The sequence below is a fragment of the Penicillium macrosclerotiorum genome (genome assembly GCF_028827735.1).
Source record: "Penicillium macrosclerotiorum strain IBT 26536 chromosome Unknown utg000006l_segment0_segment0, whole genome shotgun sequence".
NCBI lineage: Eukaryota > Fungi > Ascomycota > Eurotiomycetes > Eurotiales > Aspergillaceae > Penicillium > Penicillium macrosclerotiorum.
In genome coordinates, this window is record NW_026643085.1 from 1819585 (window position 1) to 1844616 (window position 25032).

The following is a 25032-nucleotide window of genomic DNA, read 5'->3' on the forward strand; positions in this document are numbered from 1 at the left end:
AGTATGTTCAGAAAGGGATTAAATCCTTGCTGGTACAATACGTAGCATGCTGAGAAGCTTCCCAGTATGGTTCTACTACGGGATATGTGGATGCAGTTGAGATCACGAATGATATGTTTGATAATAGAGTTCATCCTCAGAACCAATATAATCACAACCAAAACCTAAATTCGTGTATACTTCACCCAAGGTTATTTGTTGGTACTTGTATTCGAAAGGCCAATGCAAGCACATTTTCCCATATGCAGTGCAATATATAGAATGAGAATCTCGTCTTAAGTCAAATATATAGGTTTGATCTCAGATAGACACTCTCGTCTGATCTCGGTTAAAAGTAGTTTAAGCATACGTATGGAGATTCAGGTTCCTCATCGCTCACAATACCTCGCCTTATACTCAAGGCAATCTGTATAGTGTAATAATCATTTGAAAATACCTTGGGAGCAGACTGAATTTTCACTAAATACTTTGTCCTACTCAGTCTATTCATCTGCCTTGCCCTTAAAAGACATTTCCTTCCGATCACTAGTTTTCAGAGGAATTCTTGCCTGGTGATGACTATCGAAATTTACGTGTCCGTACTGCTAAGCGCTCAGTTTCGCCCCGTTCGACCACGCGAGTTTTCGAAATGTCTTTTCCCCCAACCCATCCGCGACGGCCACTGATAAGACTCGCCTCTTTGCTGTCTTCCTCGGTCTCCGATTCGCTGTAGTCACCCTCGCTCCGAATTTCGTCAGACCAATCGAATTCATCAATCACGATGGAAAGATTCGCATCTATGAAATCCGACAAGTTTTTGGCTTGAATTTGCTGGCCCTCGTCGGCAGCCTGCTCCTGGGACAGAGGGGAAATGCTGGGAACCTCGATATTCATCTGCATAGTCACGCTGCCATTCGGATTTGTGGTGGGCTCCTCTCGGATGGGTAAACCTTCCTGATTGGATACAAAAGGGACGACACGCCCATCGAGCAATGTATTGTCGCACGAGCGCGTCCACAGGTACCGCGGCTGCTTGTAGCCTGGTTTTCCGAGCTGCTTGCGTCCATAGTTCGCGTCCATGCTAGAGATGAATCCCCAATATTCTTTCAGCATCATGATGGCCAGATACTGTTGGATGCGCAGGTCGCGGAACTCGTTGACCTCTTCGTCGAAATTGGGCTTTTTCTTGGGCTTTTTCTTGGACTCCGAGTCATCTTTCTTTTTCCGTTTTTCCTTCTTTTTAGTCTTGCCAGTCAATATTCCTTTGAATTCTTCAACATCTGAATTTAACTGCTTCAGCCACCCCTCGTCTTTAGTTTGCCCTTCAAGGAACTTGACGTCCGCCAGTTTGTCAGCTTTGCCAGCCTTGTCAGCAACGCCAGCGATCTTCTTGCACAGAATGATCGCGTCGGCAACGTTCAATTCGCGGAAAAAGCCCTCATTGTACGTTTGGTTCATCCATTGGGTCAGCTGCGGGCTGCTTGTCTCCATTGATGACTTTTTGAACTTGTCGAAGAGGTCCGTATAGTTCGGCACGTTGCTGGGATTCAAGTCCACCTGCCTCAGCAGCGTGGAACTGTCTTTGCGCTTGTAATTGCGACTTTCCAGGTAGTAGGGGAAGCGCAGAGGCAGGGCGAGCTTCTCGATTTTGGTCAGTGCATCGGGCTGGCCTTCCAGTCGGGCGACGTTATATTGCCAATAGGCGAACAGCAGCGCCATGACGGTCCAATCTGTTCGAGTATTTAGTATTTGGAGTATTTCGCAGTTGTCGCTGAGCAGGGGGGAGGGCTCGACCGGGTCCGACTCACTGGGATGTCCATACTCGTAGCCTGCCGGTAGCAGCACCTTGTCTGGATGCAGCTTCTTGAGCAGCTCCGGGGGGTGGCCGTGTGGGCGCCGTGATGCGAGGCTTTGAGGACCGCCACGGAATACCCGTCCAACCATTCGGCGAGCTCCTTCTCGGACACGGCGTTGGCGTCGCCGCCGCAGAAGTACGAGATGCGGCCGTTCTCCCCGTTCCGCGGGCTGGGCGGCCACACGATCAGCGACATGATCGAGATGTAATTCTCCCACGTATCCCCGTTCGCCGTCCAGGGCTTTGCCGTTTCCGGTGGACGCTCATTTTGGGCTGCTTTCCTGTTATTCTTGGCCGCGGCGACGGTCTTTTTGTGCGTCTCACGCCGCTGGTTCTGATTCTCCCGCGCCTTGTTCAACAAGTATCCCTCGGCGCCAACACAGAGGAAGGCCGGTGTCCCGGCGATGCCTTTCACCAGGTCCTTGAATGGAATGGAAGCCACGTCGTTATCGATCTTCGACTCGCCGGAGAAGAAGTCCCTTCCGCGCAGCTGGTCCCAGCCCGCGACGATTTTGCAGATGCGCGGCTGCCAATGCGCGTCCACGGGATTCTTGGTGAGCGATCGATTCAGCGAGCGATAGATGTGCTTGAGGGCCGCATCCTTTTGCTCTTGCGCCGTCTTTTTGGTCTTCACTTTCTGCTCCAACTTGGAACCCTTGGATTTGTCTTCCTTCTGCTGCTGCTTCTTCCCTCCCTTTTTCTTTTTCCTCTTCTCCTCGTCCTCGCTTTCCGCCTCTTCCCCGTCTTCCCCGTCTTCCTCGTCTTCCCCGTCAGTCCGCGCGCCTCGATTCGGCTCCGGCACGTCCCTGAAGGCCACCATCACGTCGACAAAGTTGGCCTGCCCCGTTTTTTCAACCTGGATCTGGTTCTCTGGCTGTTTCTCTGGCTCGGATCGTCGGAGTCGCCAGTGTGGCGAGTCTGACACCACCGTGCTTGGGCTCTCCGTCACCTTCGTCGCCTGCATCGCCTGCATCGCCTGCTTCCCCTGCTTCCCCTGCTTGGCCTGCTTGGCCTCTTTCGCTTTCGCCTTCGCTTGCTCCTTCTCCTTCTGCTTCTCCTCTTTCTTCTTCTGCTTCTCCTCCTTCTCTTCCTTCTGCTCGTCCGTCAACTCGAAGACGGGGCAATACATTATTGTGGTCGGCTCCCCAGCCTCGTACTTAAAATACGTCGATTTAATGCGCTGTTCGTCTTTCGCGCCCGTAGCCGTCGGGTTCATGCTCTGCAACAGATACTGATCGGTCAGGTCGTCCACCAGCATCTGGAGCGTGCCGCAATAGTGGTCGCGGTCCCAATGGGTGACCACCCATGCATCGAACTTGAGGGATGTCATGTTAAAGTCTGTTTCAATGGTTTTGATGACTGTCCTGATGGCGTTGGCTGCCTTTCCACCACTGAGTCGGTCGCCGTCATAGCCCCCATCAACAAGCACTGCGCGGAGGATCGTGCCCCGCTCAATAGTACCAAGTCTCTCCAGGCCGCGCACATACCCCAGGCCAGTTGCATCCGTGAGGTCATGCTGGCTAGGATCAAACTTATCCCAATACTTGTTCGTCGACTCAGGCGGGTCCTTTACCAGCAGGTGGATCGAGCAGTCGCCCGCGGGGACCGGCACCTGGAAGCTCTCGACGGAGTACTGGCCGATCTCGAGCTTGCTCAAATCTCTCGCGGGGGACTCGTCGACCATTATTTCGCTCATTTTGCGCCGAAAGTGCGTGCAGTGGCCGTCTACCCCTTCCTCCACCTCTCTCCCCTCAGGGAGAGCTCTACTACTTAAGCATCCCGAGTCCTGCGCATATTATATGCTTCATGACGGGTATTTCCGACACAGATACGGTGATTACTAGCGGTCCTATTAGCGGTAATACTAGCGGTACTTTAGCGGCGATACTAGCGGTACTTCTAGCGGTATCTTCTCGCTTATAGTTGCCATGGACTATTCTTCCGGGGCCGCTCTGAAGTATATACAGAGCATACACCATGTAGTAGATGCAAATAGCCCATCATCATGGCTGCCATCAAATCTCGTCCGGGCGACGACACGAATGAGCTTGCGCTGGCGGAAGGCGCTCCTGGCGTGGCGTATCTTGATGCTGTGTCTTCCTGGCAGCTGCCGCAGCCACTTGGAACAGCATCGGGAGCCTTCACGGCAGCCCTCGCTGCAACAGACACCACCGCCATCTGGCTGGCTAAGTTTATACGCAGTCCAGCTGTCACTCTTGCGGGAACCCGCTCCGCGGCAGATCCCAGCCGCGTCGTCGTGACAGGGCTCGAATGCGATCTTGTCATCCCGGGGGCGCATACCGACGGACCTCCTTCTCTGTCCCTGCACTTTTCCACGGCAGTAGATCTCATCCAACGCCAGTTCGGCGCTTTAGTGGACGTACAGTCTGGTATACAGTTGTTCGACCATGAGGCTGGCCTGCTCTTCGCCGTTGCCGACTCCTCGCCAGCGCAATCCGTGTGCGTGGGGACGCTCATCGACTTGGCTGGCGTGTATGTCTCCCCCTGGGCGCTTGCTCTGCTGCGTGTCGTCCCCGTACAACTGCGAGAGTCGAACCCAGCTTCCTTCTCGCGCAATGGGTTATGGGTGTTTGCGAAAGAGCGCCAGCTCGTGTTGCGGCTCGAGTTTGCTCTGCCGGAGGTTCCTGCAGCCCTGATGGCGTATTTACCCGAGCACAGCGCCATGACGATGACTGCGACTGTCAAGAAGATACAGAAATTCAGCGTACTGGGTGCAGAGGCTAGGATTACTGGTGAGATCTTCCTGGCCGGATCCATCACCTTCACAACTTCCAATGGCAGCGCTGAGCTAGACCTTTTTGTCTTCCTCGGGCATAACGGTACGACATTCACTTTGCAGAATGAGGGAGCTCTCGGCTTTACCCAGATGATTGACATGTTCGTCAACCATCTGGAACAGAAGCTCGCCATCCCGGGCGTCAAGGAAGGCTTCGGAGCGCTCACTGAGCATCTCAACACCCACATCGCCGGCAACGGGAATTTCAGCATTGATAGAGTGCACTGGCGTGAAATTTCGCTGACGCTGGCGCACTCCAAGCTGCAATACATCAGTGTCGTGCTCGAAGTTGAGACACCATTCGGCGTTCCCCCCGGCACAGAGTCAGCTTTCATCTTCAGCTTTCAGTGGTCCGTCGTCGATCGTACCATCAAGCTCACTGGCCGCTTCTGGTCTACACCAGCGGGCATTAGTCCAGACACACCCAAGATGCCCTTAGCGTACAGCCTCAATCCGGCACAGGAGAGCCATGCCATTCTCCTTCCGGTATCGTCTGCCACGCGTCCAACCCTCAGCCTCGCACATCTACACCCCTCCATATCAATCGCGCACTGGCCGCACTGGTTGCCAGAGGAGCTGAAAGTGCTCGAGATTACCCTGGGTACCACCGAGATCTCCTTCTTGACGGCCGTGCAGTCGCGCAGCGTCGCCGAGGAGACGGACCATGACGGCCCCCCGGAGCTTCCATTCACAGAAGACACCGTGCTGCAGATCTCGGCACGCTACACCCCGGGGCAGGCAGACTCGTTGCAGTTCAGCGTTGCGGCGATCGTGCAGCTACACGCCGTGGGTCTTCTGCCCGCCCAGCTAGGCGTAAGTGCCACCTACGCAGGTGGTGAGTGGGCGCTGGCTGCGACAGCAAAGAATCTGCAGTTTGCGCATTTGGCAGCGCTACTTCCTGCCAATTCACGGGCAGCAATTGTTGCCATGATGCCTGCTGTCAGTCTGCCATCACTGGACGTCACGTACACGCTTGGGACCGGTCCGCGCGTCTTGACTGTCGAGGGCTACTTGCTGCTCGGGGGATTGCTGCTAAACTTCACGCTGACGCACACGAGCACAGGCAGCTGGACACTGCTGGCAAGTCTGCGCAGTAGCGCCTGCCAGATTGCTGGTCAGTGTACTACAGTGGGAGATCTGCTGGAGGAGTTATTAGGAGATAGTGTCGAGGAGGCACTGCCGCCTTATGTGGCGAACATTGAGGTGCCTCTCTCAGAACTGGAAGATGATGCTATTACCCTGGTCATCGGTCGGGCGCCCAGTAGCTCTGAACATGCCGGGCAGCTCGTCTTCGGGCTCGAAATTCGCCTGGAGTCTCTGCACATCGACCTCACGCAGATCGCAGCCGGCAATGCGTCCCCGAAACGACTATTGCGCATCTCTATCCACGAGTTCCCACATGTCCGTGATGTGCCACTAATTGGCCCCTTACCGCAGCCGTTCGACCAAGTCGCTTTTCTCTGGACGAGTGCGGACCTCACCTTGGGCGACGTAAACCAGCTCAACGCCTTGCTGTTCGATGAGGATGGCAATGAACTGCAATACCGGGCCACCAAGCAGACCGAGTCAAGCACTATAGTCTTACGGAAGGGATTCCATTTTACCATCTCAATGAACAAGGATGGTCAGCCAGTTGTGGTACTTGACTATGTGTTTGGTGGGAAGCCAGCAACGGAGGATGCAAAACACACGGAAGACGACACAAAAGATACAGCGGAAGTTTCGACCAAGCACTCAGGGAAAGACGCAGTAGAGGATCAGGCTCAAGCATCGGAAGGAGACCCGACCGACTCAGCGCAAGATATATCCACATCTCCTGCATCCGAAAAAGTGGCAATCACGAAGAAAAGCAAAGCCTTGACGATCACGAACGTCGGCCTCCAGATGACTGGCCACACACTAACCGTCCATCTGAACGCCACGCTAAAACTCGGGCCCATCGAGATGTCGCTGACGGGCTTCGCGCTGCACTTTGATCTGACACACGCCCAGCTGCCGGGTCTCGCCAGCGTCGAGCCGAGCTGGTCGCTTGACGGGCTGGCCATCGCATATGACCGCAATCCGGTGCATATTGCAGGCATGTTCGTGCGGCAGAACTCAGTCTCTGATACAACGCAGACAACCACCTTTGCTGGAGGCGTGATAATCGGCCTTTCCAAGTACAACTTTGCCGCTGTGGGCGCCTACAGCGAGGCCAAGCCGAAGGACGGCGGCAGTAATGATTCTCTCGATTCATTCTTCGTATTTGGCGCCCTGACAGGCCCGCTGATGCAGTTTGAATTCGCCGAGCTGCGCGGTATCTCCGGCGGGTTCGGCTACCACTCCTTTGTCAACATGCCCAAGCCTGAAGAGGTCACTAACTTCCCCTTCTTGACCATGTCCAGCGAGGGCGCCAGCGACCCGCTGAAGACGCTGGCAGATTTCACCGACAGCGGCACTATCGTGCCCCAGTCGGGCGCCCTGTGGTTGGCGGCCGGGCTCAAGATGCGTGCCTTCGAGGTCATCGACGTCACGGCAGTGCTGGCGCTGCAACTAACGTCGGATGACGTCGTGCTAACTCTCCTTGGTGATGCAACTGCGATTGTACCACAAACAGCCTCGGCGGATAAGGCATTTGCCCTGCTAGATTTCGGGCTGTCAGCGACGCTGGACTTTGGACACAGCACACTGCTGGTGCAGGGCACAATCAGCTCACGGTCTTTCCTGTTGAGCCACGCCTGTCATCCACAGGGCGGCTTTGCTCTATGCGTCTGGGGCAGCGGGTCTGCCCATCCGGGCGACATGTGTTTTACAGTCGGTGGCTTCAACGGGGCCTTCGTGCGGCCGGCACACTACCCGAACCCGCAGCGGCTGAGCATTTCCTGGGAATTTGACAAGCATATCAACATCACCGGCGAGGCTTATTTTGCCATCACACCCGCGGCGGTCATGTTCGGGGGCAAACTGGAGGTGTTATTTGCCCTAGACAAGCTGTCGGCACATTTTGACGCCCACGCAGATTTCCTCGTCGAGTTTGAGCCCTTCCACTACAATGCCAGCGTCGGTGTCATGGCGAGTGTCAGCTACGAGCTCAAGGTCTGGCGGCTAACCAAGAAGCTCAGTCTTAGCCTCGGGGCGGACCTGGATCTGCACGGTCCCGCGATGGCCGGTACGGCACATTTTAGCTTCTGGGTGATGAGCTTCGAGGTCTCCTTCGGCGCGTCCGATCCACCGCCACCGCCCGTGACACTGGAAGCATTCTGGGATATGCTGGCCAAGGGCTCGCCAGGTGCTAACGACCACATCTTGGCTATTGAGGGCGGTCTCGTTCCCGACACTACGAAGTCAAAGACAGCCGTATCCAAGGTTCGTGCAGGAACACTCGCGATGGCCGTCTATAGCCGTTTGCCCATTAACACGGCTACATTTGCCGGTATGGACGAGATGACAGGCAGCAAGTCTATCTACAGCCGGCCAATGCAGCTCACAGAGTCGACCATCACTTCGACTATTGACTTCACTATCACTCCTGATCCGGGAGCCCATTTCCAGATGCAGAAGCTCACCAAGATGATTCCTGCGTCCATTTGGGGTCAATGTAAGTGCATACGGGTTTATATATCCTACTATGATGGTTGGTGCTGACATTTACAGACTCCGAGGACAAAACGAGCCAGCTGCAGCCGTCGGACAACCAGACGATCGAACACACCATGGGCGTGCGCTTGGTACCGCCAGAACCAGTTCTATCGCCAGACAAGCTCCCCGAACTGACAGCAGACTTCTTTGGTCGTACCTCCGAGCTAACAGGTGATCTGTCCCTTTCAGAGATTGAGCCGCAGACCCTGAAGCCCTTGAGCACTCCCCAGCAGACAGAAACAGACCCCTTCGCCTCGATACAGCAAACGTGGCACCAGGGAGGAACTGCAGTGAATCTCGCAACCGCGCTCTCGGCATTTGCGCAGATCGTGGCAGACCAGCCAGCGTTTGGAACGCAGCACGCGCCGACGATGCAGCCCAACGCGGGCTGGGGGGATCTGGTAGACTGTTGTGCGCCGCCGAAGGAGTACATTGATGATATGGACGAGTATTTCCTCCGGCCTCCGGAGGTTATGGTCAGCGTGTAAGATTCGTAGTATATTTGTATGTAGTGGCGTTTTCAGATGATCTGAGTAGAATGCATATATCACAGACGTCTACAGTGATTAATAGCCAATGTTCTTGCTCCCTCCCTCCTTAGCCCTACTTCACCGGCCTCACCGCCTACTAGAAACGCATGGCAGGAAATAGCCTGATAGCTATACGTGTGTGTATAGATGCACTAATTTCCATTTTCACTCCTCTGTGGCCTCACCATCACCAAGGTGTACATCTAGCAATATTATAGATCTATTACTTCACAATTACCACAAGATAAGACCGGGGCTTCCCGACAGTCGTAGTGCTAACTAAAGCTTTCGGCGGGCAGAATATACCATAATTGGCCGTGTGGGTCTCGGCCGGAAAGTCCGTAGAAACCAAAAACATTCTATTCTAGCCACTGGTTATTGTCATGTCTGGATAAAAGAGCCTCGCTAATAATCTCCACGGATTATCTCTTATCTCCAAAAGTGAGTGTCTCTCTGAGACATTGGCTCCTGAATTGTGATAGAACTAGAATGAAAATCCTCCGGCGGCCACGACTAACAAATCAGCCTTATGGACAAGCAATAGTTCGGTGACGCCGAGCTGTGGTGGCGTTCCATTTCGTGTATTTGTATTTCATCGTATGGGTATCATCGCGAAACAACTCCCCAAATTGCGAGTTTCAGCTCGCCATTGTACACGCATGCGCCTGCCAGGACGATGCGAAGCTTTTGCCAAGGCAAGTGTTGCCGACGTGTGGGGCCTGCAGCGTAGTTTAAATGGGCTTGCAGTCTACCATATGGAAGTGAACATACATGTTTACGTGTGTATACATGCGTGCGTGTGTGTGATATCGCATCATCATGCCTTCCTTTGGAGACCCCCGAGCTCTCGAAACGTCAGACTCCCGAGACCGCAAGCGCAAGACTCCTGCTGACGAAACTCCCAGACCGGAGGAGCCAAATGCTACGACACCCAGGAAGCCGCCGGTGACTTTGCCCTCCAGGGCGGATGCCCCGAACGGCAAGTTGCCTACGCTGCCCGGAGTAGGTCCAAGGGTGCCTGGAACAGCCCCTATGATACCTACAATTCCCAAGCCTCCAAGCCAAATTCCGGCATCCCTCGACCTCGACCAGGCCCGGGCACTACCCGGGGATCCTCTTGTGGCGCGGAGCTTCGATTGCCAGAGACATGTTCGCCCGCCACTCTTTCCCGACGCCCCAGAGATGCTGCCATTCCCGGAGGAGCTGGGGGAGCTGGTGGCCTGGACGGACGCCTTTGTCGAGCGCCTTGGATGGATGGCGCTACAGGCGCACCAGGTAAATGGTCATTTCTATCTTGTTTTGAGGCTATCATCTGACAAAATAGATCTCCGGCGACCGCGGAACCCTCGTGGGCACTTGGGAGAATGACAGGAAAACTCTCGATGATCGCATTCGCACTCTCACGGAGCAGCTCTATAACCTGACCGACACAAACCGAACTCTTGATGCTGATCGCGCCCGATTACAGCAGGACGTGCAGACAGAGACGCGCCGCGCTAATGATGCCGAAGCCCGCGAGGCAGAGCTGACGAGCGAGTTGAACGACCTGACTGCGTCCAAGACAGGCCTGGAGCACTCCAAAGAGGAGCTGGCAAGGCAGCTTGTAGCATGGCAGACGGCCTACGACCAGATTTTGCAATTGCTGGACGGTAATGACCAGGTCATCCAGCAGCAGCGCGCAGAGCTGGCCGAGCTCTTGGCCGGGAGCGCCCAGGAGGACCCCCGTATCGCGCAGCTGCAGGCAGTTGTTGCAGAGTTGAAGGGCACTGTTGCCTCGACCACTGCCGCGCGCGACGACGCTCTCGCGCAGCTGGGCGCTGCATTATCCGCGTATGCCTCCCTACAGACGCAGGCAGGCAGTACTCAAACGGAACTGCAGCAGGCCCGTACAGCGCTGCAAGATGCAGAGGCCAAATTCCGCCAGGCTCAAAGCGACGTTGCGGTCCAGCAGGCCCGCGCAGACCGACTAGACCGTAGCCTCACAGCACGCAGTGACGAGACCCGCAAGCTGCAGCAGCAGATCGATGCCGCTGTAGCGAGTGAACGCGTGGCCCGCGTGGCTGCCGACGTCGCCGCCAGCCACGCCCGCCAGCATTGGGACACCCTGGAGCGTATCCGCGCTGACGGCGGCTGGCTGCGCCCGCCCAACGCCCACGACTCCTGTGAGGACCTCCCGGCAGCCCCTGTGGTTCCAACTATGGGTGCGGTCGCGAGCCCGCTTCCACCCTCCTCTGGGCTGCCGGCCCCGCCTACGGGCCCGCTGCCGCTGCCGCTGCCGCGCCCGGGCATTCCCTCGATTCCTTCTTTCGCACCGGCTCCAGCTCTTGGTCCTCCGTCAACTCGACCTTCCCAAGTACCATCATCTCATGCTGTCGCAGCACCAGACGTGTCTCGAGCTGCTCCAGTGGCTCCCAAGCTTCCTCCTGTTCCTTCGGCTCCACCTGTTGCTTCGGTTCCTAAGCTTCCTGCTGCTCCAGTTCCCAAGCTTCCTGTTGCCCCATCGGCCCCAAAACTGCCTACTACTGCTCCCCTCACACCCCCTAGCGCTGCAGCCCTGTCTCCTACTCCGGATACAGCTCCAGTTCCGGCTCCAGCTCCCGCTGCCAGCTCAAACCCGGTTCCTGCTTCTGTCCCAGCTACCCTCCCAACCACTGCCCTTAACCCAGTGCCCGATCTTCCCCAGGCTCCATCAAGTGAGCCCATGTCCACTTCGGACACTCCCACTTCTGTCCAGACCCCTCGAACCAGCTCCCCTGCAGCCAATCCTTCCCCTGGGCCTACTTCCCCGCAGGCGTCCTCTCCCAACCAGTCCCCTACTCGTCTTCCCCAGTCATTGCCCACACCGGATTCCCCGACAAGCTTCTCTCCTGCTCCTGGTAAGCCCTCTGGGCAAGGTCCCTCTGAGTTTTTCGACGGTGTTGGGGCTCCTCGGGGGGCCCGTGGTCCGCCGGGTCATCCTAGCCATCATGGTCCTCCAGGCCCTCCAGGTCCTCGTGGGCCCCACGGCCCTCCGGGCCCTCCTGATGACTGTGGCCCTCCCGGCTTCCATGAGCCAGGACGGCATGGACCAGGACCCCACGGGCCCCACGGGCCTCCGGGACCTCCTGACTTTGACAAACCAAGACCGCATGGCCCCCCGGGACGTCGTGGCCCGGGTTAAATGACGGGGTGCTTGTATTGTAGTAAAGAACTGTTGCGTTGAATGATACTTTTTTCTTTCTCTCTTTCTTTGGCTTTAGTCTCAGCAATAATTTCACTCAGGTTTAACAGATAGTACACGGGGGTCATTTATCGTTCTAGGTCAAATATTATTAGATTGATTGATGGGCAGGCCTTGAAGCTTACAATGCGTACATCTCAGTGCAAACTAGGCTTTCATTGCGCCATACCAAGAATGAGTTATATAATGACGCTAGCCTTGTCTTGCATAGAGTCATGAAGTACTCCATACCGTTGAATGAAAGCCAGCCCTTGAAGTTCTAGCCCTGTGATACACCGTATTTACGCTCCTCTCATCCAATACGTTTCGTATTGTATGTATTGTAATGTACCAGGTATGTCGGCTCGGCCCGTCTTGGCAGGAACCATCCGAGTGTGCGCCACTCGCCCCACGTTTCTGTTCCTGCAGGTGCCATCACAGCCTCACGCGGTCTGCCCCTGCGTCTGGTCCTGTCCAGACCAGGCGAGATGCGCTGGCATACGGTCTGCCAGATTTAGGAGCTGAAAATATAGAGCAATAGCTGGCCATTGAAACAGTTAGTACAATACGGTTGCTCGAAAGGCGGAACGAAATTTCTATGCGCTCGAATGGCACCCCGAATCCGGGATTTGCTAGCCAAAGCCCGGCTGGTCAGCGCGGGAGCATTGGGTAGTTCAAGGCTCTTTGAGCCGAGGAGAATGCGACGTCCATATCAGCAACAGTAGGAGCTCGCTCAACTAGCAGCCCATGTACAGAACCTGCAAGTCCCCCCCCCCCCCCCCTCCCCGGGGGGCGCATCATAGAAAGAGACTATGCTTTGTGGAGTATTTATATGATTCCGCAGCGTACATATCTAGGTATAACTCAGGGAATAATTCAGCGTTATATAAGATATGGAAGTCGCTTGAGGATATAAGTACGTGATATTAGTCCCAGAGTGATTCAATATCTTCTAGGGACCTTCTAGTGTAGTGGCAGTAAATATTGTTCGTATGATTATAAATAAGAGTATTTCCAAGTTTGGGCTCACATCTTGATCAAGTATTTCTCAGCCATTATCGATAAAACCAGAGATAATGACCCAATTCACTCAACTCGATATGAAACCGATACTTTTATTTATAATCAACTTGCCTTTTCCTTGTAGCGGCGACGTATTCCATCCATATTCCGGAAAGCTTTTCAAACTCAATCAATTTGTGAGATAGGTTTGCTTTGTATCAAATCTGTTATCGGCGTTTACCTCTCTGACTGTCGTTTCTCTTGATCGCTCAGCATACCATAGACGCTTTCTGGAAAATATTTTCATAGTAGGAACATGTTCAAATGCGATTTCACAATAAAGATGTCGCTCCTTGCGAGAATGAAATAATAATCCCTAGGATCCTATAGTGAGTCATTACAACTTATGCCAAGACAGCTGCCTACTAGCAACTAGCCAGATGGCTTTCTAACAAGTGTCTCTTTGACTATAATAATATCATGTGTTCATTCTCAAAATGGGCTTGACTATATCAGAGTAGAACTATAAGGGGTGCTTACATTTTCCGATCGCCCTCGCCCCCGACTCCCCCTTTCTCCATCAGTATCCTAAGGTCTTGCTAGTCATAATATAGCAAATATGTATGCATACCTAGATATGTCTTTTGCGCGTAAGCTTGGAAGGGCCTTGGATGGAACTTGAATTTTGGGATGTCCCCTTTGCACAACTATCTCCCTTGGCGTACTTCAATCGTTGGTCTTTTCTTGGACAGAATCACTAGTCGGTACTCAGGTTCAAATTTCTTGCGGCCCACGCTTGTTTAATGGAATTGGAGAACTCAGTCATTTCGAACACTAGCTAAGACATGATATTCTCTCGGACCAACCGGACCAACCCCCAACGACCAACAAAACACGATATCGACAGAAGGCGACCGAAATGGTGGCAACGGCTAACTTTTGATACTTGGATATGCGAAATTTCTCTCATGGTCTTTGCGCTTGGCTGTTTTCTCGCAATATGCAGTGTTCTCTTTGCATACAATACAAAAGAGCAACCGGAAATGGTACACGGACTCTCGCTGAATATAATGATTTCATTTTTTGCCATCGCGTGCAAATCATCAATGGATTTGTTTGTTGAGGGTGAGGCCACCAGTCAACTGAATGGATATGGATCCAGGGACCGATCACTCGGCAATTGCTGAATATACAGACATTTGATAGCGCTACCCGTGGGCCCCTAGGTTCACTGCTAATATTCTTACAGCATCAAGGCCGATCTTTGTATTCGATTGGTGCGATAGTTATCATCTGCACGTTGGCTTTTGATCCATTTATTCAACAGCTGGTGAGCTATACCACCGAACAGACCAAAGAGACCCCGGTGCACATGGACCACAATTGCGATACTATTCCCCTACACTTCCTGGCCTGAATGACCTCGAGACCGCAATATATCTAGGGGTCTGGAAATCAAACTTTTCTTTTGACCCAGTTTGCCCATCCGGTAACTGTACATTTCTTACGTTTCAATCTGTGGGACTCTGCAGTCGATGTTCAGATATCATATCAAAGGCCACGCTCAAGTGTCATGAGCCAATGCTGAGTGGATATCCAGCCTCTGGCAAAGGATCCTGTAGCGTGGTACTTGAGCTGAGCACATCTTCCGATACCAATGTCGCTGTCAATGAGGCGGTTGACACAACATACCAGGAAACAGTCAAACGGGCTGATGCATTGACGAAAGTATAGGCGGGCACAAAAACCCAGAAGATGGGTTTTTCTTCCGAAACTGCCTGGCAGGTTTCCAGTGACCTTGATTCTGTGGACACGAGATACAAAGGGGTGCCGTTTCCTGTGGTCAAAGTCGCTCATACTAGCTCTAAATTCGATTTCAATCGGACTCAGCCTGGTGAAGACCCAAGGAATGGCATTGTGTTCAAAATGTGACCCAATGCAGTCTAACTCTTTGCTTGAAGAATTATGATATATCAGTTACCAACGGGAGAAAACGTTGGAATACTTCTTTTTTAGCTATGGAAAATACCTCACGGTAGAGGATGCCGAAATTTTGAACAATCCTGCTGGAAGCCAGGGAATAGCTCAATTCAAGTCCTGATGGAGATCCTTCCGCAAGAGCATCTCCTAGCCAATACGACCGATTTGGATCCTGCGGAACCTACAGTATCGAGTTTCCCGCAAGAACAAATATGCTGTTATATTGTTGGAACAACAGTGGTCCAATGGATCCACAATTAGTCGTGACAGAAGATGAAGTTGCTCATCGTATTGCAGATGTGGGACTGGAGTTTGATAGGCTCAATGTAGCGAATGATGTTACAAATATAACAGTCACCAATGTTATCATAGTCTATAACAGCTTCAAGAGTGTAAAAGGTTGAAAAAGAAATCCACGGTTCTATTCAATTATGGTCACAGAAGAGCTGAAAGTGATTGTTTATCAACTAAATTCGGCTTTGCGGAAACTTATCACTTATCACAACCTACTTAGACCTGATAATGCTTGATAGAGCCGATTTTGATCTAATAAAACTCGGTGCAGGCTTTAGACGGTGGTTAGATATAGAAAGTATCCTGAGATCCTTCATGTTTCCCTTTATTTGTGGTGCAAGCGAGGGTGTGAGATGTAAAGATGATATTCCTATTCCCTCAGTAGAGGTCCTGATAAGTTAGTTAAGCTAAACTACTGACGTAAGCACGCTGTGAGGGTAACGTGTTTCACTAGTGAGTCGCCACCACTAGTGAGTCGCCACCCCATCAAAAAACGCGTCCCTATCTTCTACCTACCACCTTCCACCACCTACCATGCCACCAAAACGTTCCCAAAAGCGCTCTAAATCGCCAGATAGGGAGGGTAGGATACTACTCGCTATCAAAGCTATTCAAAATGGCTCAGTAAGCTCAACTGCGCAAGCCGCAGCGCTATATAGCGTGCCTCGGTCAACACTACGCGATAGGCTTGCTGGCAAGCTTTATCGCCAGGATACACGATCACCACGTCTTAAACTGACACAAGAAGAAGAGGATTCGCTTTGCCAGTGGATCCTATCGCTTGATACGCGTGGTGCTTCCCCTAGGCCTTCGCATATTAAAGATATGGCAAATCTTCTACTAGTAGCGCGTGGTGATATCTTCCCTCCTCTCCTACCTCCTAATATAGGTGTTAACTGGGTAACACGCTATATTAAACGTCGACCAGAGCTTTGCACACGCTTCTCTAGACGCTACGACTATCAACGTGCGCAAAACGAAGATCCTACTAGTCTACGCGCGTAGTTTAGACTAGTAGAGCGTACAATTGATGAAAACGGGATCCTTCCTAACGATATCTATAACTTTGATGAAACAGGCTTTGCAATAGGCTTGATATCTACTACTAGAATCGTTACACGGAAGGATCTATACGGTCGGAAGCCTCTACTACAACCTGGAAATCGGGAGTGGGTAACAGCAATTGAATCTATATCAGCAACCGGCTACTCGCTTCCGCCGTGTATAGTATTCAAAGGGAAGGTTTATATTGCTAGCTGGTTTGATAACCTACCGAAAGACTGGCGAATCGAAGTATCACCGAACGGTTGGACTACCGACGATATAGGCCTACGCTGGCTAGAAAAGCTCTTTATTCCAGCGACTACTAGTCGTACGCAAGGCAAATATCGGTTGTTAATATTAGACGGTCATGGAAGCCATCTAACACCACAATTCGACCAAATCTGCCAGCAAAATAACGTTATACCACTCTGTATGCCGCCGCATTCGTCACATCTTCTACAGCCGCTAGATATAGGATGTTTTGCTATCCTAAAGCGCTCATACGGTCGCTTAATCGAGGCCCAAGCTCGCCTAGGATATAACCATATCGACAAGCTCGACTTCCTAGAATCCTATACCCTAGCACGCCAGGAAGCCTTCCTACCTAGCACTATACAATCAAGCTTCGCCAGCGCCGGCCTAGTTCCGCTAGATGCCGACCGAGTCCTATCGAAGCTTAATATATCGCTTCGAACACCTACACCTACTACTAGTAGGCCTAGTAGTAGGAGTAGCGCTTTCGTGCCTACTACGCCACATACGATTAAGCAGCTTAGCAAGCAAGCTTCATCTATCAAAGCTCTACTATATAGGCGCTCATAGTCGCCAGGAAGCCCTACAGAGAGAGCGCTAGATCAATTAATCAAAGGTGCTGAACTAGCGTTTCACAACACTGTTTTACAAGCGGAGGAGATTCGGCAACTATATAGATTCAACGAGAAGAAGCGTCAAAAACGCACACGGTCTAATCGCCAGATATCTAGGCAGCAAGATCCTACGGTCGGCGAATCTATATCTCTAGATTCAACGTTGCCAGCAAGCGTTGAAGCTATTCAAAACGATGATGCAGAGCTTCCTCAGCAGCCTACTAAGGTCTCTAGGCCTACTACTAAGCGTGTATTTCAATGTTCTGGATGTGGGAATATAGGTCATAAGATTACTCGGTGCCCTAGTAAATAGTTGAATTAAATATATGGCGTTTTGGTGGAAAAATAGTGTTTTCAAAAAGTAGTAGGTGGTGAGGGTGGCGACTCACTAGTGGTGGCGACTCACTAGTGAAACACGTTAACTAACGTATTTCACTAGCGTTCCGGTCACACTAGCATTCCGGTCACCCCATCCAAAACGCGCATCCCACGCGTCACCTACTATCTTCCACTACACACCATGCCACCAAAACGTTCTGAACAACGCTCAAAATCGCCAGCTAGGGAGGGTAGGATCCTATTAGCAATTGATGCTATTCAAAAGGATCCTACCCTATCTATACGCAAAGCAGCAGCCGTTTATAACGTGCCATATTCAACGCTATACGATCGATCTAAGGGTGTTCCATATCAGCAAGAAAAACGCTCAGCAACATCGAAATTAACACAAGAAGAAGAGGATTCGCTTTGCCAGTGGATACTATCGCTTGATACGCGTGGTGCTTCCCCTAGGCCTTCGCATATTAAAGATATAGCAAATCTTCTACTAGCAACGCGTGGTGATAACCAATCTTCTTCGATCGGTATTAATTAGGTAACACGCTATATTAAACGTCGATCTGAGCTTTGCACACGATTCTCTAGGCGCTACGACTATCAACGTGCCTAAAACGAAGACCTAGCAACCCTACGCGCGTGGTTTAGGCTTGTTGAATCAACAATCAACGATAACGGTATCCTTCCTAGCGATATCTATAACTTTGATAAAACCGGCTTTGCAATAGGCTTAATATCGACTTGTAGAGTCGTTACACGGAAGGAATTCTACGGTCGGAAAGCTCTTCTACAACCGGGAAATAGAGAGTGGGTAACTACAATTGAATCTATATCGGCAACCGGCTACTCGCTTCCGCCGTGTATAGTATTCAAAGGGAAGGTTTATATTGAAAGCTAGTTTAATAACCTTCCTAGTGATTAGCGAATTGAAATATCACCGAACGGTTGGACTACTGATGATATAGGCCTACGTTGGCTAGAGAAGCTATTTATACCAGCGACTACTAGTCGTACGCAAGGCAAATATCGCTTGTTGATACTAGATAGTCATGGTAGTTATCTAACACCACAATTCGACCAAATCTGCCAGCAAAACAACGTTATACCACTTTGTATGCCACCGCATTCATCGCATCTTCTACAACCGCTAGATATAGGATGTTTTGCTATCCTCAAACGCTCATACGGTCGCTTAACTAAGGCCCAAACCCGCTTCGGCTATAACCATATTGATAAGCTCGACTTCCTAGAATCCTACGCCCTAGCACGCCAGGAAGCCTTCCTACCTAGCACTATACAATCAAGCTTCGCCAGCGCCGGCCTAGTTCCGCTAGATACCGACCGAGTCCTATCAAAGCTTAATATATCGCTTCGAACACCTACACCTACTACTAGTAGGCCTAGTAGTAGGAGTAGCGCTTTCGTGCCTACTACGCCATATACGATCAAGCAGCTTAGCAAGCAAGCTTCATCTATCAAAGCTCTACTACGCAAGCGCTCGCGGTCGCCAGGAAGCCCTACAGAGCGTGCGCTAGATCAATTAGTCAAAGGTGCTGAACTAGCGTTTCATAACACTGTTTTACAAGCGGAAGAGATTCGGCAACTATATAGATTCAACGAGAAGAAGCGTCAAAAACGCACACGTTCCAATCGCCGGATATCTAGGCAGCAAGATCCTACGGTCGGCGAATCTATATCACTAGTTTCAACGCTGCCAGCAAGCGTTGAAGCTATTCAAAACGATGATGCAGAGCTTGCTCAGCAGCCTACTATAGGCGCTGAGCCTACTACCAAGCGTGTGTTTCGGTGTTCCGGATGTGGGAATATAGGGCATAAGATTAATCAATGTAATACTAGATAGTTGAATCAAATATCTAGTGTTGTGGTGGAAAAATAGTGTTTTCAAAAAGTAGTGGTTGGTGTAGTGACCGGAATGCTAGTGTGACCGGAACGCTAGTGAAATACGTTAACTAACAATTTGCGCCCAATATTCGCGCCCTAGTTTACTTTTCCAACCTTGCCCTGTTTGTTTCAATCTGTTTTAGATTGGAATATTCAACGAAGCTTAAAAAGAAGCTTATTTCCCTATTTAGAAAAATAGACAATCTATGAAATATTTTTCTGGTTGTTTGACTGCCCCTCTCTTCTAAATCCGCTTCCGGCCGAGAACTGTAATTCTTCCCCGGTTGAGAAAGAACTGTGGCCCTCTGCGTCTTATACTTGTTTAAATCTTTCCCCTTGTAGAAACGTTATCTTATTTAGTCCTGGCTTCCTTCCTATCTTCTACTGAGAGTTTGTTGCCCTGTTCAGCACGTGAGCCACCGGCAATCGAATCTCCAACACGCCCGGATCCATAGAGCGGTCCGTCCGTTGCACCCCCTCGTCCGGAATCGGTAACCAGCTCCGTGCTGAGAAATCAAGGTTAGGGTTTTTGGACGGGGATTTTCCAGATTATGGATCATGACGTTAGCATTGCGATCTGGTGTAACTTGGCGATTTCTGAGCGGTCCTAATCGGTTCTGATCGGTCCTCCTGCCCAGAAAGGCGGCCATCCGTCGGCCTGTTGGTCTTCAATTCATCCGAGCTCCACCACAACAGAATTGCCCCACTCTAAAAGTCTCAAAAGTCGCCGTCATGACAGGCTTTCCAGCGTTATAGATGGCAGCACAGTTTGGACCCTTGAACCTCGGCATTTTAGGAAGACTCGGCTCCAGAGATTAACGCAGAGAATGGGCTCATCTCTGTCATTAATAATGCGATCTATGCTCCGATGAACCCACTTGAACAGTGCAGGATAGTGGACCCGTCAGCACCTTGAAGAAGATCCTACTCCGTACAAGTGGACTGGTTGCTATGACCTTCTCGAGAATCTTCTCCGAGACCCATCGGCAAAAGGCAAATTTGCTTGCTAATTGAGATCGAATCTGGGATTTTGCCTCGGTTCCTCGTTACCCCCCACCTCAAGGTAATACAAGCTCTTTCTATAAAATCAGACAATCACGACAGATCGTTCAAATCGATTCTGTATTGCTATCACTACAACCCCACTCAACTCACACTTCTGACAGTCTAACACCGTCACCGAACTCACCTCCGCCTCCTCTTTTCGTCAACTCACCGGAGAACTACGACCGACGGCATGACTAACAAGGCTCTTATCTTTAAGCAGATCCCTCAGGGATACCCCGTCCCCGGGCAGGATCTGGTGGTCGAGGCTGCTTCCTATGGTGCTGATGTCGCTGCCCCCGCCGACGGCGTTGTCCTCCAATCTCTCTATACCAGCTACGATCCTTACATGCGCGGTCGCATGCGGCCCGCCGAGGTCAAGTCCTACGCCCCGGCGTTCACTCTCAACCAAGCCATTGAAAGTGCCAGCATCGCCAAGGTCATCCGCTCGAACAACGCCACTTACAAGGAGGGCGAGTTGGTGATCGGCCATGTCCCAATCCAGGAGTACATCGCGCTGGAGGGCAAGCAGCTCGTGCGCATCCGCAAGCTGGAGAACCCTCTTGGCATTGAAGACATCCGCGTCTTCTTGGGCCCGCTCGGCATGCCTGGTCTGACTGCGTACTCCTCGCTGTACGAGATCGGTAAGCCCAAGAAGGGCGAGACCATCTTCGTCTCCGCCGCCAGTGGTGCTGTCGGCCAACTGGTCGGCCAGCTCGCCAAGCACGAGGGTCTGCGTGTGATTGGCTCCGTCGGTTCAGATGAGAAGCTCGAGTACATCACCAAGGAGCTTGGCTTCGACGGCGGTTTCAACTACAAGACCGAGAAGCCCGCAGAGGCGCTGGCCCGCCTCGCCCCCGAGGGCCTTGACATCTACTACGAGAACGTTGGCGGCGAGCACCTCGAGGCTGCCCTGGACGCGATGAAGAACTTCGGCCGCATTGTTGTCTGCGGTCTGATCTCGCAATACAACTCCGCTCCTTACCCCATCAAGAACATCCATAACGTCCTTGTCAAGCGTGTGACCATGCGCGGTTTCATCGTCGGCGACCCTGGCATGGGTGACATCTATACCAAGGAGCACCAGGAGCGCGTGCAGAAGTGGATTAAGGAAGGCTCGTTCAAGGTGCTTATCCATGAGACTGTCGGCATGGACAACGCTGCCGAGGGTCTGGTTGGAATCTTCTATGGCAAGAACAAGGGCAAGGCTGTGCTGAAGTTCTAAGCATAGTGCTTTGAATGGTTGATATTAAAGGAAACGTGGAAAGAATAGGAACGAATTAATCAAAATAATGAGATGCCCATCATAACTTCAGCGAATGAGTTCCTCTCGGGAGCTCTCGGCTATCACATTCTGTTAATGGATGGAAGCAATATTGATCCAATCGGCGAACGAATTTGACAAGTTCATAAATGCCTTTTTTTATCCAAAAATACTGTTTAGGGAGCTTGCAACAAACAGTGTAGATGTAAATAGGAGTTTGTCGGCTCCCCGAATCCCCCGAATCCCTCAAATCCCTGTCTCAATAACTGCCGGGCTAAACATTTAAGATGCTGCGGGCATCGGCCAATTTCGGCTGGGTGGAAAGCCGTCGACCAATCACCTGACCCGCAATAGGATGACATACCGATCGGACTCCCGAGGTCCCAACTTGAACTTCATCCTTGTGCGAGTTGAATCTCTTCGTCCCTCTCTCCACTCAACCCGTCACAATGGCTTCGTTTGCGCGCCCGTCAGTCCTCCGGCAGACTCTTGCGACCACCCGGTCACCCTTCCTGCGCCAGAATGTTGGCGTTTCGCAGGTCGTGGCTTTCCACGCCTCCGCCCGCAAGCAAATCCTGCCCCCGTTGCCTCGTGAGTCGAAAGTCCTCCATCGCGGTCGGGCCGGACATTGTCCCGATTGTATATGGTTCCTGGTATTGGTGGATGTGTGTGCTAACAGTCGTCGGAATAACAGAGGCGATCCAGGGAACCAGTATGTCTTGAGTACCCAAATCTTTTCACGTCCCTTCTTCTCTCCTGCTCCTAGCCTCGGATTCGGACCTTATATTCTCTATGCGTCTCCTGTGGACTCCTGGTGGAAGCTTGCGAGGATTTGAGGTCTGATGTGATTGCCATTGCATCCTGTATTGACCCCACTGCCATAGTGAACGACCCCGTTCCCGTTCCTAAGCCTCACCCGTCTGAGGGCAGCTACCACTGGACTTTCGAGAGGTTCGTTATCCAGCCCTACCTATACCCGGAACTAGCAGGAAGCTAATAGAGTCAATATCAACGTTAATAGAGCTGTTTGCGTTGGCCTGATCCCCCTCAGCATCGCTCCTTTCGCCGCCGGCTCCCTTAACCCCGTTATGGATGCCATCCTCTGCTCTCTTCTCGTTGCTCACTCGCACATCGGTTTCCAGTAAGATACCACCATCCGAATAAGTGTCACTGCACAAACTCTAACAGTCTATCAGGGCTGCCATCATCGATTACTTCCGCCCCCAGCGTGTACCCAAGTTCAACTCGCTATGCAACTGGCTCCTTCGCGCTTTCACCCTGACTACCGCGGTCGGTCTGTACGAGTTTGAGACGAACGATGTGGGTGTCACCGAGGCCCTGCGCCGTATCTGGAACGCATAAGCGGAGTCATCTTTTGAAAAAGGTTCTTTTTTTGTTTCTGGTCCCAGGCTTGCTGCCTATGTATATGTCGAAATCTTGTTTCATTTGTTATGCCCGACCACCTCGGTGCTGAACTATTATTTCTCTTGCCCGCGTTCCTCGGAGTAACTGAATACTGGTGATTTTTTTTTCTTTTGATAATCATAAATTTTCTGTTTCCACAGATATGTGAGATAAACTAAATAAATCGGTGATCTATCTGCAAAGAACCCGCTTTGACAGGGGAAGGGCATTATTACCATGCCCAGAATTTTGTTTCATATCAATATATCCAGAGGAAATCACTCATTCCGACTCCTCATCCTCTGCCTCCAGCACCGGGTCATCCGGCAAGCGGTCCTCATCATCCGCTTTAGCCATCACACTTTCAATCAGCTTCAACGTCGCCTTCAGCGGCAACCCAATGACATTGTCCGCACTGCCCTGGATCCCTTCCACTAGGATAGACCCCAGACCCTGCAGCCCGTAACCTCCGGCCTTGTCTGCACCCTCGCGCGTACGGACATACGCCAGGATCAACTCATCCGAGAGGTTGCCGTCGAAGAGCACCCCCGTCTCCTCGACCACCGTCTCCATCGCATATCCGGGCTGCCGCGCACTCGCAAGAGGGGCCATCGCTACCAGCGCCGTGTACACCTTGTGCTCGCGTGCGTCGCGCAGTGTTCGAAGCATGCTGACGTGGTGCGCCTCCGAGCGTGGCTTCTCCAGGATCGTGCCCGCCAGCGGGTCGACCACGATGGTGTCCGCTGCGAGGATCAGCGCAGGCTCACCCTTGGCACTGTCGATCTCCTGTGCGTACACGGCCTGCGCTTTCTTCGTTGCTGTGGCCAGCACGTACTCAAACGGGCCGAGCGATTTCGGTAGGTCTTCGTCGGCGTTTGAGGGGATGATTTCAATGTTGGGCAGACCGAGGTAGGAGATAATTTGGCGGCGCCGTGGGGATTGGGAAGCAAGGACCACGCGTTTGGTGCGGAGTTCGTTGAGGATTGGCAGGGCGAGCGGCGGTGGGCGGGGGAGTGGTGCCCCGCGAATTGGCTTAGGGGTGTCATCGTAGGCTGGTGGGGGGTCGACCGAGGCTTTTTCATTCCCATGGGCGAGGAGAGCTTCTTTTGAGTCGGACATGGCGTGTGAATGAGGTGGTGTGATGGAGAAAGAGGAAAGAAATTGGGTGGTTTGGAGTTGCGGAAGTTTTTGGACGCGGGTTGGGCGTTGATTTGCTCCGAGGGCGGGCTTAGCTATCCCGATGCGGTCTCCGCTGAGAATATTTCTGATTGGCCGGGCGTTATGCTTAATACTCAACCAAGGGTTTATTGACAAATGTAAAATAATTGACATGATTTTTCAGTCCAAGGGAAAATCATATGATCTCGTAAAACCGACTTCGGTTTGACCGCTACCTTAATGCTGTTTCGGAGAACAAATATAAATAGAGGAGTAGTACTCCCACGCCGTGAGTTTTCAGCCCACTTCCATTTCAGCATCCATAAGGATAATACTATGGTGGTTAGCTCTTATGCACTAGAAGCAAGCTACATTTACTTCTCGGGGTAACGTGGAATAAATGATCGCGCCGCTTTATTCAAATCAGCGAAAAGCGGCTGGCTTGACAATGTCACGATCTCAAAGACAGGAGAATATGCACTAGAATGTATCTATTGTCTATGTTGATCTACGATCAGGTTTCCAGGACTGATCTATGATACGCAAGATTAAACTTATTGAGTTGAAATGGCGGTGTGCCTTTTCGGGCTTGGTTAAAGCTCTTGCAGACAGGTATCTAGCTTGAGCTGACTTCGTGGCTTGGGATTGAGATGGCAGCCTATAAGCATTTCGGCACAGCAAAAATAAACATACATGGCATTATGGGCATATTAAATGTCCAACTTCAGTGTGATATATGGTAATTATAAATATGTGAGGT

At 51.8% G+C, this 25032-nt stretch overlaps 7 protein-coding genes across 7 annotated transcripts; 3 read left to right on the forward strand and 4 right to left on the reverse strand.

Annotated features, from left to right (window-relative positions):
- Positions 1-558: 558 nt before the first annotated feature.
- Positions 559-1698, reverse strand: N7462_005941 (uncharacterized protein; the record flags this gene model as incomplete). The annotated part of the gene is made up of 1 exon (XM_057077659.1): positions 559-1698. The coding sequence occupies one exon, from the start codon at positions 1696-1698 to the stop codon at positions 559-561; it is 1140 nt and encodes a 379-aa protein (XP_056933239.1).
- A 23-nt stretch (positions 1699-1721) lies between these two features.
- Positions 1722-3530, reverse strand: N7462_005942 (uncharacterized protein; the record flags this gene model as incomplete). The annotated part of the gene is made up of 1 exon (XM_057077660.1): positions 1722-3530. The coding sequence occupies one exon, from the start codon at positions 3528-3530 to the stop codon at positions 1722-1724; it is 1809 nt and encodes a 602-aa protein (XP_056933240.1).
- A 3333-nt stretch (positions 3531-6863) lies between these two features.
- Positions 6864-8682, reverse strand: N7462_005943 (uncharacterized protein; the record flags this gene model as incomplete). Its single annotated transcript, XM_057077661.1, has 5 exons — positions 6864-7157; positions 7473-7574; positions 7626-7657; positions 7721-7947; positions 8495-8682. The coding sequence occupies 5 exons, from the start codon at positions 8680-8682 to the stop codon at positions 6864-6866; spliced, it is 843 nt and encodes a 280-aa protein (XP_056933241.1).
- A 916-nt stretch (positions 8683-9598) lies between these two features.
- On the forward strand, positions 9599-11939 carry N7462_005944 (uncharacterized protein; the record flags this gene model as incomplete). Its single annotated transcript, XM_057077662.1, has 2 exons — positions 9599-10054; positions 10248-11939. The coding sequence occupies 2 exons, from the start codon at positions 9599-9601 to the stop codon at positions 11937-11939; spliced, it is 2148 nt and encodes a 715-aa protein (XP_056933242.1).
- An 8700-nt stretch (positions 11940-20639) lies between these two features.
- On the forward strand, positions 20640-21671 carry N7462_005945 (MDR family NADP-dependent oxidoreductase; the record flags this gene model as incomplete). The annotated part of the gene is made up of 1 exon (XM_057077663.1): positions 20640-21671. One exon carries the CDS (start codon positions 20640-20642, stop codon positions 21669-21671), a length of 1032 nt encoding a protein of 343 aa, XP_056933243.1.
- Positions 21672-22159: 488 nt separating this feature from the next.
- N7462_005946 (CybS family protein) lies at positions 22160-23072 on the forward strand (the record flags this gene model as incomplete). The annotated part of the gene is made up of 4 exons (XM_057077664.1): positions 22160-22301; positions 22595-22661; positions 22732-22851; positions 22907-23072. The coding sequence occupies 4 exons, from the start codon at positions 22160-22162 to the stop codon at positions 23070-23072; spliced, it is 495 nt and encodes a 164-aa protein (XP_056933244.1).
- Positions 23073-23396: 324 nt separating this feature from the next.
- N7462_005947 (nucleotide diphosphatase) lies at positions 23397-24233 on the reverse strand (the record flags this gene model as incomplete). The annotated part of the gene is made up of 1 exon (XM_057077665.1): positions 23397-24233. One exon carries the CDS (start codon positions 24231-24233, stop codon positions 23397-23399), a length of 837 nt encoding a protein of 278 aa, XP_056933245.1.
- Between the last annotated feature and the right edge of the window lie 799 nt (positions 24234-25032).